General features: G+C 45.9%; 1 protein-coding gene across 1 annotated transcript in view; it reads left to right on the top strand.

The window, feature by feature from the left end:
- Nucleotides 1-20,512, top strand: part of EDC4 (enhancer of mRNA decapping 4) — a 703,483-nt gene that overhangs the window by 452,834 nt on the left and 230,137 nt on the right. The window contains exons 20-21 of the mRNA XM_069217586.1: nt 7,239-7,388; nt 8,037-8,094. Coding sequence (XP_069073687.1) covers nt 7,239-7,388; nt 8,037-8,094 — 208 coding nt within the window. The remainder of the gene's footprint in view (nt 1-7,238; nt 7,389-8,036; nt 8,095-20,512) is intronic.

Here is a 20,512-nt window from a genome sequence, read left to right as displayed (position 1 = left end):
CGATATTTCTACTGACAGATTTCTCACCTATGACTTGACTCAAGTGCAGACTGGATCGGTAAATCTTCTGCTTAGCTCTCTGGTGCTTTTAGATGCCACGGGCTCTGTCTGAACAGCAGATGTGGCGTTGTTACATCACTGGATCGATAAAGCAGCTACCTCGATGTTGGTTCGGTTTTTTGTACCTTTTGACATTGGTCCGGAGCTTCTCTCCTCACCTCACATAAGGAAAGAAATTTGATGCAGTGTACTTGATAATGTCACCCCTAAAAGGTTAGGGTTCAAACCCTGCCATAAATTTGATGGACAGATGTCAATTACAGATCCACGTGATGATAACCTATGATGTCTCGGCTCGAGACATGACTCGTCAAAGCGTGATGTTTGAAGATGGATTCGAAGGCAATACAAAAGAGAGAGGTCACACTGTTTATGGCTAGCGCGAAAGATGATCACAGAAACAGATGCTGCGGATAGTCTTGTTCCATAGCCAGGTCAAAGTCACATTGCCTTTCCTCTACCTCATCAAAATTCTCGAGGTGGGGGAAAGGTGTTGCACAAAAAAGAACCAGCAGGGCTCCTCTTCTCCCTGGAAGACCAAATCGAAGACTTGTACTTTTTCTGCACAGCCTTTCCCAGAGCCACAGTTAGTGGAGCTATTCCCTATAGTGGCTTCACTGACTGGCGCAGATCTCGACCCCCTCACGGCCTCTGCCTTTTTCGGTACCAACGCTGGCTTACCCAGAGTTTCTGGTTTTGGGAATTAATCCAGCGTCATTCTTCCAAGCAACAATGGAACTATTTCAAAAGGCAGAGGTCCCCTCTGTCACACCACTTGGACTCGCAGGTCAGTTTGGGCCTCCGTTCTGCTCCCTTCTGATTCAGAGGCCCTCATTTTGACATTGGTGGGGCGACAGAGGCCGCCCGCCAATGCCATCCCGTCATCAGGCCGGCTGTGTGGCTTGAACCCTGCCAAACCTATTATGTCTTCACCACGGGGCTGGTGGGTGGAAACATAGTTTCCACCCGCCGGACCAGGGGAACAGTGGCTTAACATTGGAACCGGCTCCTAATGGAGCCGGTGGCAATGTGGCGGTGCAGCGGGTCCAGCAGCACCCATCGCACATTCCACTGCCCGTAACTCGGGCAGTGGAATGTGCGTTGGGGCTGTGCATGGGGGCCCCTTCACTGCCCATGTCAAGAGCAGGGGCCCACAGGGGCCCCCGAGTCCCCCATTCCGCCAGCCTTTCCATGGCAGTGTTTACGCCATAGACAGGCTGGCGGATGGGTACTCGTAATCCCTAGGTCAGTGTTGCTTGCAGCGCTGCCCTGGTGGATTACAACCGCCGGGCTGCAGGCTGGCGGCAGCCTGGCCGTGTTGGTGGTTTGACCGTGGCGACTCCACCACAGTCATAATGTCACGGCCAGACCGCCACTTTGGCAGTGGTCTGACTGCAACCGTGACCCTTGCGGTCTAATGACCGCCAGGGTCATAATGATCCCCAGAATGTTCTGTTGCGACCGAGTACTCCATCAAGTGTTATTCTGACGCAGCTTCCCCTCTCTGCCTTTATCCCAGTACCGATGGAGAGTTAAACTGCTGAATTTTTGTCAATTCAAGACAAGCAACCATCACTCCAGCCACCTCTGCCCCTAGTCATCAAAGTAACCTTCAATACCGTATTACTAATCTGAGAATAAATAAATAATTTAAACAAAACTACTGTAAACGTATTTGTTCAATACATTTTATTTTAATGGCATTACAAATATACCTCTTCTTGTACTCTGGAGACGATTTGCTGTTGTGGACTGTAAACACTCCGTAGAATCACCTGTAGGTGCTGTTTCGATATGATCCAATATAAGATCTAGCCAGTACAGTGTATAACTGAAAATTATACTGAATATTTTGATCCACACGCAGAAAGTACCATAGAATGCAGTGGGTGTCCACTGTTAGAAAAAAGCTTGAACAAAAAACCACCAAGCCAGCTGAGTAACTGCAAGGGTAAAGTGCACATCTGAAAGCATTGGTAAGAGCTTTCTGAACATTATAAGTGATCAACTACTGCAGTGTTTAGATTTTTGCTGTCCGGTCCAGGCTTACTTTTAGCTAATGTACCTAAGAACTTGGTAATATTTGTTTTTAGCTTGAAAATATTGAAAATCCGCTACCAGACGGCTACCGGTAAAGCTCCACTCAAAAAATTAGAAATAAATTCTTGATTAATACAGTTGATTCCTCCCTCTGCACAAAGTAACCATTTTATTGCTGGTTAAATAATCTTTGGTATATTATTGCAATCTATAACATGTAAAGCAATGATAAGTTTGATGTTTGATAGAGATTTCTAGCCATATTCCACAGGTGTCAGACTGGATCCAGAAACTTTTTTGCAGTATCCCTGTATGCCGTATTGTGGAAACTTGCTGCTTTCCCCTTCTACCATTTCGCTCTGGAAATGACGTGTGGGCCTATGTAATCGCCACTCCTGCACTCTGATGGCAGTTCTTTTCTTTCCATGCATTCAGCATAGATTGTATGCCGAGCTTCCGCTCTTCACTCAGAGACATTTACCTTGATTTTTCCTCTGAAATGCTACAGTGTACGGACTGATTTGTTGGAGTCGCTCCAGAGGTCGGTCTCCATCACACACCAAGTCTGTAGGTAAGCTTAAAGAGCACAAGAAGTCAAATCGAGATTCCACTTCCTCGCATCACTCATCTGAATAGGTGAGGTAGTGGCAGCAAAGTTCTCAATCTCGCTCCGCTTGTTGTCCAACTGCGCCATTTCCACAGTTTGTTCCGGCACAGCCTGAGTTTATGGGGCCTTCAGCCATGCTGTATCAGATTGATGATCCCTGCCTACTCCCTCCGGCACACTTCCAAGCCCCAAGGGTCGAGAGGGCTTCCACCTGGGATACCACTGGTGGGTTTCTCTGTGCTAGCTGGACCTTCCACTCTTACCTTGCCTCCAGCTCTTGTTCCGACTCAACTGCCACAACCCACTCTGGTCTTAAGCACATTGACGCAAATGCCAAGGCTGCCCTTTGAAGAAGTGGACCATTAGTCCTCTCCGACTCTAACATGACTTTGGTCAATATCATGCCCAAATCTGCCCAAGGCGCCGCTTCTCCCTCTTTACTTGCAGCAGCCTAGACAATATTAACTCCATTCCCTTTAGGGGACTTACTCTGATAATGATTATGACCTAAGCGATGAGTTCACTCAGCCCTATGAAGATGACAGTTTGTATGAGGACTTAAAGGAGGCCAGAGGCCTTGATACCTTCCTGGAGACAACTCTTTTTCTCCTCCTCGACCAGCCACATAAGAGTCCGCTTCGCATGCAAGGGTGATGCAGAGGGTGACTAAAGTAGTTGACCTCCAGCTCCCCTCCTAGGAGATTAAAAGAAATGTCCTAACCGTGGTCCTCCATCTGGGGCAAACATCTTATGAGCCCCTCCATACCCTTAACAAAGTGCTGATCAATACCTTATTGGGGGTGTGGGCCAAATCTTGCTCTGGCCCCAAACCAGATATCAAATTGCCTTGGCGTCATTGCCCTACTTCAGGCGACCAGGTTTCTTTCACAGCACCCCCTCACTTGAAAGCCTAGGGCTGCAAACTTCCTCCAGCCTCTCTAATCCAACCACATTTCTCACCACTCACCCTGATAGGGTATCTAAGTGAGTGGAAAGGTTTGGAAAACTTGTTTTTTTTCTTCTGTCACCTTGGCCCTACAATCTATTAAAGTCAGCTGTTTGCTGAGATAATGCATTCTCTTTGGAAGTCTACATTATGTATCTTCCCTGGTGTGTGCCCCAAGTCCTTTGCCCTGTACTTTCTCAGGCGATCCAGCATGGTTGTGATGCGGCCAAATTGATGATATGTTGTGACTTGGACAATAGGGATTCCATCTGGCAGGCCAATGACCATGCATGGCTGTAATCAACTGGCTTCTCGGACAAAGTCTGGTCAACTTTGGTGGACATGTCCTTTGATAGGACTCGCCTATTGAAGGAAACATCTGATTCCGTGCTTTAGGGAGATCAGGGCTACCAATCGATCTCTGGACCTTTATGCCCAGTCTTGCCAACCGCAAACGTTCCACAGTTTCTTTTGTGGCTTTAGCTGAGGCGCCTTTTACCGCCAAACCATTCAGCAACCACAGGTGTCCCAGTTGTTTTGCAGTAGAGACCGTGGTTACTGGTTTCAGATTGCTATGCTCCCCTTTGGGTTCCCAAGTGCCATTTTGACGTTCACCGAAGGTTTGGTGTTGTTTGCTGCACTCGTTCAGAGGTCAGGGATACCAGTCTTCCCCTACCTCGATGAATGGTGGTTTTAGGTGGGTTCGATCCAGGCAGTTGTGAACCATCTCCAGACTACAGCAAACCTCTTGTCTTTGTGGTTCATAATAAACATGCAAAAGTAACACCTGAGTTCTTCTCAGACGCTGCTCTTCATGGCTTTCAGTGAGGCTGACTCTGGGGCTGATGGGTTTGATGGCCTCCTGCATCCTGCTGGTTGAGCACACCAGGTAGCATATGCAGGCTCCACAGTGAGAACTGAAGTCCCAGTGGGCCCAACATCAAGGGGACTTTTCTGTCCATGTTCAGATTTCAGAAGAGACTGCAATAAATCAACAGTGGTGGTTACTCTGCTGGGATTGGGTTAGGGGCAGACCCCTCTCCTTTCCCCACCCAGAGCTGGAAGAGGGTTGACTGATGTATCACTTATGGTTTGGGACAGCTATCTTGTATAGGTGGAGATCAGAGGTCTCTGGCTTTTGCCAAAGTCCTGGCTCCACATCATTCTTCTGGAGTTGAGGACCATTCCCTTGGCGTTCAAAGCTTCTTTCCATCTATAAAGAGGAGGCTGGCACAGGTGCTCATGAACAACACCACTGCCATGTGATACCTCAACAAATGGAGCAGGGGTGGGGTCACAGACCCTCTACCAGGAGGGCTTGCGTCTCTGGAACTGGCTGGACTGTAAGGAATTTTCCTGGTGGTGAGCCACTTGGTAGGATTACTGAATGCAAGGGCTGGCGAACTCAGTCGTTGACACCAGGCTGATGACGAATGGCAAGTAGACCCAAGTGTTACACAAGGTCTCTTCCATGAATTGGGAGAACCTTGACACAATCTGTTTGCCCCTGCCGAGAATGCGCAGTCTCAGTGCTTCTACGCTTTGGAGTTTCCAAGACATCTTGTGCTTGAGGACTCCTTCCTGCTCGATTGAAACACGGGACTACTGCATGCCTTTCTGCCGATACCACTCCTGCTTTGAGTTCTCAAGACAATTAGGACAGACTGGGCCCAAGTCATTTTAGTGGCTGTGGATTGGGCAGAGTATGGTATCCAGAACTCCTGGGCCTGAGCGTTTTGTCCTTGAATCAGGCTGCCCCTCCGGGAGTGCGTGCTGTAGCAACAGCAGGGTCCAGTTCTGCACCGGGGCCTTTGCAATCTTCTCGTCATGGTTAGAGTTTGAGCTATGACAAGTGAACACCTTAAGTTTTCCTCTGGAGGTGGTTGATGTCATCTTGGCAGCTAGGCGTCCCGCGACAAAAAGTCTATATGCCTGTTGTTAGGAAAAGCTTGTGGCTTGGTGCTGCTCTCAGCATTTTGACCCCTCCAAGCCAAATTATCTGAAGTTCTCTTATTTGTTCTGTCTCTTGCCTGGCAAAGCTTTGCTTTTGACACAGTTAAGATTTATCTTCTGGTCCTTTTGGCCTTCCTACGGTTGCTGGATCAACCCTTGTTGTTTAAGTCATTTGTTATGATGCAATTTTTGAAAGGGCTGTGACAAGTTTCCTCTCTTCTCCTGCTGTCATGCCCCAATAGGACCTTAATCTAGTCCTAACTTCTCTGGTGTGCACTCCATTCGAGCTGCTTCACAGCATTAATGGCTCCTTACCATCATGATTGTGTTCCTCATTGCCATCACCTTTGGCACAGCATGTGAGAGAGCTTCAGGCTCTCCTTGTCAGTCCACCTTACACATCCTTCTTCCTCAGACAAACTGGTTCTGTGGACATGGGCATCCTTCCTGCCATAAATTGACACTGTTGCTCTACGATAGAGGTGAGACTCCATCTCTTGAACACCAAGAGAACACTGAGCTTCTATATAGATTCTACCAATGACCACCGGGTGGACCATCAGCTCTTTTCTGGGTTTGTTGGAGCAAAAAAAAGGCAGGGCTGTGCTGAAGTGAACCATCTCCTTCTAGATTGTGCTCTGCCTTAAGATCTGCTGCTCATTAGCTAAACTGCAGCCTCTGGAATGACTCCATGCTCATTCTACTAGGGCTAAAGCTGGTAGCACTGCGTTATCATGCGGAGTACTTGCCCTAGACATTTGTCAGATGACTATGTTGGTGTCCCTCCTTAGATTCACAGAGCATTATTGCCTGGACAGTTAGGTTTTCTGGATTGGGCATTTTGCCTGCTCAGTCCTTCAGGATAGTCTGGTTTGAGTCTGTTCACAGACCCATCTACGAATAGGTATTGGTTTCTTATCTGTTCAACAGTAGAGCAATCTGTGGCTAGTACTCTGTCTGAAGAACAAGTTACTTAACTTAGGTAACGCTCTGTCTGGTAGAGACTGCCTAGCTGTAGGTTCCTCACTGGCTCTTCCATCTTTCCCATTATGTGATTAGATTTAATAAGATCCCAAGTCTAGGAATTTGCACACACTGTAACAATTTGTTTTTAGGGCTCTGCGTCAAGGAGTGTAAACAGTTTAAAAAAAAAAAAAAAAAAACTGACGTCAGCATGTGGAAGTGGCGCCTATATAGGCAGCACATGTCATTTCTGGAGTGGAAATGCATCAGTGCTGAGCTACAAAGCACCGCATTCTGGCACACAGAGGTACTGCTGAAAGGTTTCTAGATCCAGTCTGAAGCCTGGCGAATATTTAAAAGTTGAGGAATCTGCCACCAGAAAGAGCATTACCAAAGGGAAGTAACTTGTTCATTTGGAACGCTTAATGTTGACTAGTTTCCACATTTTCAGTTTTAACACTAACACGAATGCCATCACTGTAAATTATTTTGGTAGAGCTACAGGTCTTGGTCTATTTTTAAAAGCTTGTGTTCTAAATGTATATAATTTATCATATATAATTGTTTAATTTATAGTATGTGTTATGGTTTTGTCTTAAACCTAAAATTAAACTGAATCTTTATCTCGGAATGCATTTGACTATTGCTTTTTTCATAACTTTTCTGCAGCGATCATGATGATGAAATTGCCAGCATGGCCTCCTCTGGAAATTTTGGCTCCAAAGGTGTGGCACAAAGGATACCTGTTAAAGATTGGAAGTCTAAGGTTTCCCCACGGGGATCACCTAAACTCAGAAGGAAAAGCAAGAAAGATGATGGGTAAGAAAACTGCGGTGGTCTGTGGTGTTGGCTGCACAGCTGCGAGCTTTAGTTCTACTTAACAGATTATTTTTTGGCCCCACTTATGGGATCATTAAGGGGGTAACACCAACGTGCTGAACAGAAAATCACGTTTGGCCTCAAGCCTTACTAGTAACCCGGTGCTTGTGACACTGTATAGATGCTGTGAATTGCTTTGGTAAATTGTCTGGAATAACTTGTATCCAAAATGACCTACATTATTTTTGACAAATAACCACAGGATGTTCTTCTCGGACATTCCTTTGTAAGCAACTAAAATTGAAGAGATTAGGTTGGGAGAAGTAAATGTCTAATGTTTATAGGTATTCGGTACCACAAAAAATAACTGTACAAGTAAATTAGTACTATCTCAGTCTTTCTGCTTAATGATATCTCTGATACATAGTTGAGAGCAGGGCTTGCAAATTTCACTGTTTTCTGTACCTGAAACTATAGTTGATTTAATGCTAAAGTACTTTATTTACCTTTCCACCCTTCCCTCCCATTACTTTCAAATATCTTTCTTCTTGGTATGATGGGCTATGTTAGGTGTAAGCTGCAACAGGAAATTGCCACAGATTAGTGTGGAAGTGGCTGTTTTTATTTTACATATTTTTGTGATTTTAGGGAGCTGCCACTATCACCGAGGACATCGGACCACCATCACCACCATCATCATCACCAGGTTAGTTTTTTCAATCCATTTTAAAGATTACAATTGCTTCATCAAAAATGGGCTCAAGTCACAGAGCCCTCTCCCCTTAGAATCATCTTTTTCACTGCAGCCTGCTGCTCCCCTGCGATGCAGCATAAAACAAAAGCAAGCAATGTACTTTTTTGTGCACTTACTCCCATCATGTTTTTCTTTTTCCAATCACAGATGTTTATTCTCTCTCATCTCTTGAATGCCCCCATTTCCACCCTATGTTCACTTTTATTCCAAGGCAGGTCGTGCAAGACTGCACTGGAGGATCATGGATAAGAATGCGAGCAGTGTAGTTAAAACCAATTTATCCCACGCTTTCCAGAATGTGTTAATTATCAAGTTGATATGCAGGACATGAACAATTCATATCCAGGACGTTTGGTGTTTGCTTTGGGGTATATGACATTGTCTGTCATAGTGACAGGCACTTTATTACTTGTTCCCAAACGAGCAAGTATTTTTCAGATTCCAGGTAGATCCTGCCCTTAAGAATTCTCACATGGGGGTTTACACATTCTTGCATGTATGACATTTTTTAAAATAAATAGTTATAAAATGTCTTAGATGTATGGCCTAGTACCAGTGATCCTGATAGAAGCAACACTGAAAAGGTTGAAACCAATTAAGTAATTGGGGGTCAAGACTGCCATCTTTACTGCATCTATTCTGCTTAGTCACAACATATATTGACCTCTCCGGCAGAATAGATTAGCTTTTATGTAACACAATAATTGAGCATATTTGGGTTTGTATAATGTAGTTGCATCCAAACTAATTCAATCCCTTAATGTTTAACACCCATGAGGTCCATTGTTGCAGGAATATTTTTCACTCAAGAAATCTGACTTCTGGGGAAAGTAAGCATTCTAGCAGCTCTGAATTCCCCAAGATTAACTTGAACCTTCAAACCCAAGAAAATTGTTCAGCTTCCCAAGTTGCTGCCATAAGTGATCTAATGTAGTCACCCAGCGATAACAGTTTATTTTCTCCAAAGAGACTTATCTTATGCTAATCTATCCCTACTCCTGTGTATTTGGTTGTTAGATTGCCTGTTAGTTGCCAGTTGCCCCACAACTATTGTGAACAATGGTGAGGATGAACATCCCTGTTCTGATGGATACTTCTAACTGAAGAGTCCTCATCTTGTGACTGTCCCCAGACGCCAGACTTCATCTGGAAACTTAACAATTGGTGCTCTTGTGCACCAGCAGGTGGTGCCGTGCAGCTGTGCTCTGACTTTGTTTCACTTTGAAAGTAACAAAGCTCTACCCATTCGTGCTGACCTCAGTTCTTGTCTTTTCGCACCTTCAGACTTGTATCGGAGCCATTGTGAAGTGAATTTTCCTTCAAATAATTTGCAGTGTGCAAGGGAACATATTGCCTCTTAAGACCACAGGATTTAAGCCTTGTAGGGGCTGTGACATATACCTGTGCTGTGTGTCTCTGGTGTTTTGGGTTAGGATGTGACACCAAGACCTTCGATAACTGCGACCAGATAATCCCAAAGGCCTTAATCAATACAAGGTGTAGCTTTATGCAAAGATAAAGCACTGCAAAACTCCAGGCAGGTCCCACCCCAGGTCGAGAGCGCAGACCCACTCCTGAAGTTGTTCTTCCAGTAGATCGTCTCATTTGAAGTCTTCGGGTAAGACTCAAAAAAAGTTGAAGTGGAGACCAACTCCTTCCCCTTCCTGCCACTCTTGTTCTCCACAGAAGGCCTGAGGTTGTTACTGTTTCTCCAGCTCACACTCCTGTCCTGCTGAGGAGCAGATTCAACTTTTGGACCTTATCCACCCCAAGTTCCCAGGTTCTTCAGTGATATTGCAGCAAGTTGTATCTTTTTGAGAGGCTATAATGTGCATCTTTGACATTCCTTGGCATGTTGCCTACGACCATAGACCACCTCCAAGCAACCTGGATGTTTTTTAACCCAGTGTCCAGCTCCTGAGAGTTTGGTGGTGCAGGTGTCCTGCAGCATGGTCTACCGAAACACCTTTCCAACGACTCCTCTTTACAGAGAGTCCAAATGCATGGAAACCTTTGGCCTATGTGATCTCCTTGGGCAGCCTTGCCCTGAGGCTTGACAACACCAGCTGTCTTCTTGATATTCCACACCTGCACGTTGGGACAAGGCAGTCTCAGAAGACCTATGGGTCTTTCTTGACACACATCAGTCAGGATGGCCATAATGCGGGCAAGTTTGTAATCTGCTCGGGCCTAGACACAAATGATTATCAAGGAATGGCCGTTGACATGTGTGTGGTGCTTCCACGCTATACATCCATGAGTTCCACAGGCTTCCCGAGGGACGTCAAGACATCCTTAATAGACTGCACTTTGATGGTACTCGCATATTTGGTGAAAATGCACAGTCTGCCTTGGAAGGTTTTAAGGAGAGCCAAGCTATGGCATGTTCCTTTTGCCTTTCGGCCTCAGTCCCGTAATCCCTCCCCCAACAGTTTTTTTCTTTTTGAGGCTATGCTAGGGGCTTGGCTTATCAACAGGGTCAGGCCCCGCTGCTCGAAAACAAGCTTTGAGATAATTTGTGGTCCGGGCACTAGACAGACAACCAGGCCGTCCGGGTCAGCATACATCCCAAGCCCCATCCACTGAACACCTCCAAACCTGTTTAGTGCACTCTAAGTGGCACACAGCCATCTGATAGGGGCATGGTCAGCCACTTCATGTCTCTGCAATGAGTTGTCAACATGTTGGATTTCATCTAGGTGTTGGAGGAGACTGCTGAAGATCTGCACTGGTGGCTACTTCACCCAAATGGACCAGCAGCAGACTCCTCTCCCTACCTCACATGGAATTGATGGTGGTGATGGACGTATCACTGGTGGGTTGGGGACGCCATATGGGAGATGTGGTGATCAAAGGACTCAGGTCTCCACTGGAGTCATACCTCCATGTAAATCTGCAGAGGCTGTGGGCAATTCAGTTGACATTGAAGGCCTTCCTGCAGACCATCACGGGCAGGCCGGGCCAGGTTCTCCCGGACAACAACACTACCTTGTGGTACTGCAACAAGCAGGGCAGGGTCTTGGCTTCGGTGCCAGGAGACTCTGTTCCACTGAAACTGGCTGAACTGTCATGGCTTTTTCCCTGGTGGCACACCTCCTGGAAGGATCTTTAAATGCCAGGGTGGACGAGCTCAACCTCCGACAACTACAATATCTGAGTTGCAGTTACACCCTGAAGTGGCTCAGCACGTCTTCCAGCAATGGGGAGAACCCTAGCTCAACCTTTTTGTCAAAAGTGCAGTCTCATCTCTTTTGCAAGTTGAATCTCCCAAGAAGGCTCTACCTCGGAGATTCATTCTGCATGCAGTGGAGCATGGGACTCATGTACGCCTTCCCACTGCTACCTGTCCTGCTCTCAGTTCTGGAGATCAGGAAAGCCTGCGCCCTTGTCATCCTAGTAAGTCTGGATTGAGCCAGCAGGGTGTGGTGCCCGTAACGTCTGGGCTTGAGCTATTGTACTGCTGGATCTTCTGCCAGAGCAGCAGTGTAGTTTTTTGCATCTGGGCCTTTTCTGTCTACACCTCCATACATAGAGGTTGATTGGCAGCAGTTGACTGCATTCAACTTTCCTCTTGAAGTTATGAATTTAATTTTCACGGCTAGGTGCACATCTACAAAATCTGTCTATGCTGGGTACTCAGATTGGTTTGTAGCCTGGTCTGCTGTCTGAAATTCGGACCCATTACATGCAAAGCTGTTGGATGTCTTGCTTTTTTTTAGCAATGACTTTCAGTGGCCACTGTAAAAGGTTGTCTGCCCTTTTCCATTTACTGCACAGCCTGTCCTTGTTTAAATAATCTGTGGTGATGCTTTTTCTTAAATATGTAGTACATATGTTTCCACCTAAACCGTTTCGATACCTCAGCGAGACCTAAATTTGGTTCTCGCATTCCTTATATGTATCCCATTTGAGCCAATATACGAATTTCCTTTGCATTTTTTGCCTTTCAAAACAATTGTTCTCGTTGCAATAACCTCAGCTTGTTGTGTATGTGCGCTTAGGGCTCTTCAAGTCCAAGAGAGCCCTGCAGCACCTTTTTTCCAGTCAACCTTGTGTTATGGGCCAAAGCAGTGTGTCTTCCAAGGTTTGTGACCCTTTCATGTCAGACAGTTCATTACTCTTCCAATATTCTACACTCCACCTCACCCCTTGAAAGAGGAAGAGAGGCTCCTTCTTTTAGATCAAAAGTGTGTTGGGCTTTTGCACTGATCATGCCAAGGTGCAGCTGGTGGATAGTCAGCTCTTTGTGGGGTTCTCTGTAGTAAAGATTGGCAAAGCCATGCCGAAACAAACCATATAACGATGGATAGTTCTATGCATTAAGATCTGCTACACATGAGTTAAAAGCAACTTGCATAAAGTCTGAGAGCTGATTCCACCAGAGCCAAGGCTGCTCCCACTGCATTGGCACACGGAGTGCCTGTGCTGGAATTGTCAGGCTGCTACTTGGGCATCAGTGTATGCATTCAAAAAGCACTGTTGTCTTGAAAGTCGAGTCACTCGTGATGGACATTTTGCCGGTCCTGTCCTGCACAGCATTTTGATTTAAGCCATTTCCCGGACCTTGGGAGGTGCTGCTTTTGTTTCTATTAATAAGGTAAGTAATCTGCGGTTAGAAATACCCATCTGAAGAGCAATTACTTACCTGTGGTAAAGCTCTTCATGGTGGATACTCAATCTAACCACATATTCCTCATCTCCCTCTCACCTTCCAGTTCTGTTGAATGTTCTAATTTTTTCCATACATGAAAAGGTCCCAATAAAGAGATCTGAACTCTGTTGCATTTGGTGAGTTATTGAGCTCTGTGTTGGAGGACGCTGACAAAGTCAAGAAATAAAACTGATGTCATTGTATAGGGATGACTCGTGCATGTGGAACATATGTCCCTTTTGGGCGAGATGAGGCATTGTGGAACTGGAGAATGCCACCTGCTGGTGTGGGTGAGCAATACTTGGATCCAGTCTGGCACCCAGAGAAATTGCTTCGGATAGGATCTGCATTACAGTCTGTGCAGAACATGTATATCTTCAGTCAACCAGTCTAAGTGTTACTCAACCTTGCAGTCATCTGCTCCCAGCATTTAGTGCTGCAGATTCTCATGCGCTCACCCTCCTCCCGGACGCCAGGCCTGATAACAGATGTTTCTGTGCCATTCTTTATTCCCTTTACAGTGTCTTTGACAATCCACTCCATGTACACTGCTCGCCCACTGTGCGGAGAACAATCTAAGGGAGAACCAGTATGCTTGTGCTTTCTGGAGCAATAGGTCTTGTCACTCAGACTTCTTTGAAGAAAGGCAAGTTGCACACGTCCGTGCCCATCACTAGATGGCAGGAGTAGCCAGAGCATGTGATTGAGATATGTGTATGTATATGTATATGTTCAATGGCATGTGTAGCTGCAGATACACATGCTGTGCATATCCCGCCATCTAGTGTTGGGCTCGGAGTGTTACAAGTTGTTTTTCTTCAAAGAAGTCTTTTTGAGTCACGAAATCGAGGGACTCCTCCCCTTTCGGCTCCATTGCGCATGGGCGTCAACTCCATCTTAGATTGTTTTCTTTCCGCCATCGGGTTTGGACGTGTTCCTCTTCGCTCCGTGTTTCGGTTCGGAAAGTTAGTTAAATCTCGGAAAATTCGACAGTATTGTTGGCGTTCGGTATCGGGTTAGTTAACGCAGATCGACACCGAATCAAGAAGAGCTCCGGTAGCCCTTCGGGGCTTCTATTCCCCGGTGGGGCCTGGTCGGCCCGACTGCATGCGTCTTCAAACCTAATGGAACGGACCCCATTCCGCTTCTGCCCCGAATGCCACAACAAGTATCCTTACACAGATCAGCATCTGGTCTGTAATTTGTGTTTGTCCCCCGAACACAAAGAGGATACCTGCGAGGCCTGTCGGGCGTTTCGGTCGAAGAAAACGCTACGGGACCGGAGAGAACGAAGGCTTCAAAGGGCGTCGGCGCCGTCAGGAAACCACGACGTCGAGCAAGAGGAGACTTTCTCCATCGCGGACTCTGACTCGGACGAGCCCGAAACAGAGCAGGTGCCGAAAACCGTGAGTAAACCAGCCCCAGCCAAAACTCAAGCAAAAATCATGAAGGCCCAGAGGACGACACCGCCGGCAGGCCATGGCTTAACCCGTAAAATCGGTGACCATCCATCAGCACCGAAAAAGGGCACACACATGTGTCAAAATCATCCGACTCCGGTCGAGATCCCGGCACAGAGCATACTCGCTACGAGAACATGGGAGACCAGAGACCAGACTCAACATTGAGAGACCGGCTCCGAGATAAGTCGGCACCGAGAGATCGGCACACCGAAACCTAAAAAAGTGGCTTCGGAGCCGAAAAAAAACTGTAGAAAAAGTTTTGGTACCGAAACACCCAGCTTCGGAGCCGAAAACAAGCTCCTACTCCGAAGAACAAGGCCTTTCAGAACAACTACAAGGCCACAAATTTGGACAACAGCTAGAAGCAGGGGAGCCAGATTATACACAAAGAAGGCTCCATATTTAAAAGGAAACAGGGAAAATAAGAACTCTCCCTCCTATAAGGATGAAAAGGAAACTTGCTTTCCAAGACAAAGAAAAACAACCACAAGCAAAAGTGGCAACAGCAGTAACTCCACCTCACTCTTCGCCACAACCATCACCACACCACTCACCGCAACTGTCACCAATTGCAACCCCCCCTATGATGCAATCACCAACGCACACAGGGATCAACCATGATGACCCAGATGCATGGGATCTATATGATGCGCCAGTATCAGATAATAGTCCAGACTGCTACCCAGCGAGACCATCACCACCTGAAGACAGTACTGCCTACATGCAAGAGGTGTCCAGAGCAGCGGATTTTCACAATGTGGCACTGCACGCAGAACCCATTGAGGATGACTTTTTATTTAATACTTTGTCGTTGACACACAGTCAGTACCAAAGTCTCCCGATGCTACCAGGGATGTTGAAACGAGCAAAACAAGTATTTCAAGAACCTGTCAAAGGCAGAGCCGTCACACCTAGGGTGGAGAAAAAGTACAAGCCTCCCCCTACAGACCCTGTATACATCACACAACAACTGACACCCGACTCAGTAGTAGTAGGCGCAGCACGTAAAAGGGCTAATTCACACACCTCAGGAGATGCACCACCACCCGACAAAGAAAGTCAAAAGTTTTATGCAGCGGGGAAAAGAGTTGCAGCACAAGCGGCCAATCAATGGCGCATTGCCAATTCCCAGGCTTTATTGTCAAGATATGACAGGGCTTATTGGGATGAAATGCAGCACTTTGTATAACATCTGCCCAAAGAGTTCCAAAAGCGTGCACAACAAGTGGTGGAAGAGGGCCAAAGTATCTCGAACAACCAGATACGATCGGCAATGGATGCAGCGGACACAGCCGCAAGAACAGTGAATACCGCAGTCACCATTCGGAGACACGCATGGCTACGCACCTCTGGATTTAAGCCCGAAATCCAACAGGCTGTGCTTAGTATGCCTTTTAATGGACAGCAGTTGTTTGGGCCGGAGGTGGACACAGCTATAGAGAAGCTGAAAAAAGACACCGATACGGCCAAGGCCATGGGCGCACTCTACTCCCCACAGAGCAGAGGCACATTTAGGAAGACACAATTTAGAGGGGGGTTTCGGGCCCAAAGCACAGAACCCTCAACCTCACAATCCAGAACCACATACCAGGGCCAGTATCAGAGAGGAGGCTTTCGGGGACAATACAGAGGTGGACAGTTACCTAAAACTAGAGGAAAGTTCCAAAGCCCAAAGACCCCTCAAAATAAACAGTGACTTCAGTGTCACAAATGCCCAACACATAACACCAGTGGGGGGGAGACTCACAGATTTCTACCAAAACTGGGAAGAAATAACAACAGACTTGTGGGTCCTAGCTATTATCCAACATGGTTATTGCATAAAATTCCTACAATTACCACCAAATGTGCCTCCAAGAACACACAACTTGTCCAAACAGCACTTGGATCTATTACAACTAGAAGTCCAAGCGTTGTTGCAAAAAGATGCAATAGAACTGGTACCCATTCATCAAAAAGGAACAGGTGTTTATTCCCTGTATTTTCTAATACCCAAAAAGGACAAAACTCTGAGACCCATCTTAGATCTCAGAACACTAAATCTTTACATCAAATCGGATCACTTTCACATGTCGACACTTCAAGACGTAATCCCCTTGCTCAAACAACAAGACTACATGTCAACATTAGATCTCAAGGATGCGTACTTCCATATACCCATACATCCTTCACACAGGAAATACTTAAGGCTTGTAATCCAAGGAGTACATTACCAATTCAAAGTGTTACCACTCGGGATAACAACAGCACCAAGGGTATTTACAAAATGCCTTGCAGTAGTAGCAACCCATATCAGAAGACAGCACATTCACGTATTCCCGTATCTAGACGATTGGTTAATCAAAACCAACACGTAGGAACAGTGTTTCAACACACAAAATACATCATAGAAACCCTTCACAAACTAGGGATTTCACTAAATTACCAAAAATCACACTTACAGGCGTGTCAAATTCAGCAATACTTAGGAGCAACAATCAACACAAAAAAAGGGATTGCCGCTCCAAGTCAACAAAGGGTGCAAGCATTCCAAAACGTAATAAAATGCATGCACCCAAACCAAAGGTTTCAGGTAAAATTAGTGATGAAACTACTAGGCATGATGTCCTCATGCATAGCCAATGTACCAAACGCAAGATTACACATGCGGCCCTTACAACAGTGCCTAGCAACACAATGGTCACAAGCACAAGGTCAACTTCAAGATCTAGTGTTGATAGACCGCCAAACATACACCTCGCTTCAATGGTGGAATCCTATAAATTTAAACCAAGGGCGACCTTTCCAAGACCCAGTGCCTCAAAACGTGATCACAACAGATTCTTCCATGTTAGGGTGGGGAGCACACCTCAACCAACACAGCATCCAGGGACAATGGGACACTCAGCAGAAACAACTTCATATAAATCAGTTAGAACTACTAGCAGTGTTTCTAGGGTTGAAAGCATTTCAACCACTAATAGCCCACAAACACATTCTTGTCAAAACAGACAACATGACAACAATGTATTATCTGAACAAACAGGGAGGGACACACTCAACACAGTTGTGTCTCTTAGCACAAAAGATTTGGCATTGGGCGATTCACAATCACATTAGCCTAATAGCGCAATACATACCAGGAATTCAAAACCAGTTAGCCGACAATCTGTCGGGATCACCAACAGGTCCACGAATGGGAAATTCATCCCCAGATACTACAAACCTACTTCCAAACCTGGGGAACACTGCAAATAGACCTATTCGCAACAAAAGAAAACGCAAAATGACAAAACTTCGCATCCAGGTACCCACAGCCTCACTCCAAGGGCAATGCGTTATGGATGAGTTGGTCAGGGATATTTGCTTACGCTTCTCCCCCTCTCCCACTCCTTCCGTATGTCGTAAACAAATTGAGTCAAAACAAATTCAAACTAATACTAATAGCACCAACTTGGGCACGACAACCTTGGTACACAACACTACTAGACCTGTCAGTAGTGCCTCATATCAAACTACCAAACAGACCAGATCTGTTAACTCAACACAAACAACAGATCAGACACCTGAATCCAGCATCGCTCAATCTAGCAATCTGGCTCCTGAAGTCTTAGAGTTCGGACATCTAGACCTTAAACAAGAATGTAGCAATCAAACAGGCTAGAAAACCTACTACAAGACATTGCTACGCAAATAAATGGAAAAGATTTGTTTATTACTGTCATAATAATCAAATTCAACCATTACACGCATCCGCGAAAAACATTGTAAGCTACTTACTACACTTACAAAAGTCTAAGTTAGCTTTTTCATCCATTAAAATACATCTCACAGCAATTTCTGCCTATCTGCAAATTACACATTCAACTTTTACTATTCAGAATCCCAGCCATAAAAGCATTTATGGAGGGTCTAAAAAGCATCATTCCACCAAGAACACCACCAGTTCCTTCGTGGAACCTCAATATTGTATTAACACGACTCATGGGCCCACCATTTGAACCCATGCACTCCTGTGAGATACAATACTTAACCTGGAAAGTAGCCTTCCTAATAGCTATCACATCTCTCAGAAGAGTAAGTGAAATACAAGCCTTTACGATACAAGAACCCTTTATACAAATACACAAACATAAAGTGGTTCGACGCACAAATCCCACATTTTTGCCAAGTCATATCACCGTTCCACTTAAATCAAACAGTTGAACTCCCAGTGTTCTTTCCAGAACCAGATTCTGTAGCTGAAAGAGCATTACATACATTAGACATAAAAAGAGCACTAATGTATTACATTGATAGAACCAAACAAATTCGCAAAACAAAACAATTGTTTGAAGCTTTCCAAAAACCTCATACAGGGAATCCAATATCCAAACAAGGCATTGCCAGATGGATAGTTAAGTGTATTCAAACCTGTTATATAAAAGCAAAGAGAGAACTGCCTATTACACCAAAGGCACACTCCACTAGAAAGAAAGGCGCCACCATGGCCTTTCTAGGAAATATACCAATGACAGGAATCTGTAAGGCAGCCACATGGTCTATGCATCATACATTCACTAAACATTACTGCATGGATGTGTTAACAACACAACAAGCCACAGTAGGACAAGCAGTATTAAGAACATTATTTCAAACAACTTCAACTCCTACAGGCTAAACCACCGCTTTTGGGGAGATAACTGCTTACTAGTCTATGCACAGCATGTGTATCTGCAGCTACACATGCCATTGAACGGAAAATGTCACTTACCCAGTGTACATCTGTTCGTGGCATGAGACGCTGCAGATTAACATGCGCCCTCCCACCTCCCCGGGAGCCTGTAGCCGTTATAAGTTGATAAAAATAAAACTTGTACATTTGTAAATGTGTAAATATATCACTTTTAGTCACATTATGTACATACATACTTACTCCATTGCATGGGCACTATTACTATATACACAACTCCTACCTCACCCTCTGCGGGGAAAACAATCTAAGATGGAGTCGACGCCCATGCGCAATGGAGCCGAAAGGGGAGGAGTCCCTCGATCTCGTGACTCGAAAAGACTTCTTCGAAGAAAAACAACTTGTAACACTCCGAGCCCAACACTGGATGGCGAGATATGCACAACATGTGAATCTGCAGCATCTCATGCCACGAACAGATGTACACTGGGTAAGTGACATTTTCCATATATAATATATATGTTCAATGGCATGTGTAGCTGCAGATACACATGCTGTGCACAGTCCGCCATCTGGTGTTGGGCTCGGAGTGCGAGGACAATAAACACTGCAATCACGACCGAATTTTGAAGAGCTCCGGTGGCCCTTCGGGGTTTTCGATTCCCCGGCGGGGCCTTGTCGACCCGACCTCGTGCGTCTTCAAGGCTAATGGAACGGACCCCATTCCGCTTCTGCCCCGAATGCCACAACAAGTATCACAGATCAGCATTTGGTCTGTAATTTGTGTTTGTCTCCCGAACACAAAGAGGATACCTGCGAGGCCTGTCGAGCGTTTCGGTCAAGGAAAACGCTAAGAGACCGAAGAGCAAGAAGACTACAAATGGCGTCGGCGCCGGCAGGACAACAACACTTGGAAGAAGAAGAAACCTTCTCCATCGCGGATTCGGACTCGGACGAGGTCGATCCCGAACAGACGCCGAGAACCGTGAGTAAGACGTTGATGCCCAAAACTCACTGCAAATTCACTAAAGCCCAGGGGACGCCACCGCCAACAGGCCATGGCTTAACCCAAAAATTAGGTGACCGGCCATCGGCACCGAAAAAGGGCACGCATGTGTCGAAGTCATCCGACTCTGGTCGAGATACCGGCACAGAACAGACTCGACCCCGAGACACCGGGTCAGAGCAATCTCGACACCGAGAGGGCGCACCGAAATGAGTCGGCACCGAGAGATCGGAACACCGAAAGGCAAAAAAGTGTCTTCGGAACCCAAAAAGACGGTCGAAAAGGTTTCGATACCGAAACATCCGGCCTCTGAGCCGAAACCAAGTTCCTACACTGAGGAACAGGGCCTGTCCTCACAGATGCAAGGACACAGATTCGGACAGGAGCTAGAGGGAGGGGAGCCAGATTAAACTCAAAGGAGGCTCCACATGCAAAAGGACACAGGGAAAATCAGTACTCTCCTTCCAATCTGAATTAAAAGGAAACTTGCCTTCCAAGAGAAAGACAAGCAACCACAAGCAAAGGTGGCAAAACAAATAACTCCACCACCATCACCACAACGCTCACCACAACCATCACCGGTAGCCACTCCACCAATG

This window comes from Pleurodeles waltl, chromosome 12, assembly GCF_031143425.1.
Source record: "Pleurodeles waltl isolate 20211129_DDA chromosome 12, aPleWal1.hap1.20221129, whole genome shotgun sequence".
Classification (NCBI taxonomy): Eukaryota; Metazoa; Chordata; class Amphibia; order Caudata; family Salamandridae; genus Pleurodeles; species Pleurodeles waltl.
Note: the sequence above shows the minus strand (reverse complement) of the source record. Positions and strands in the feature narration are given on the sequence as shown.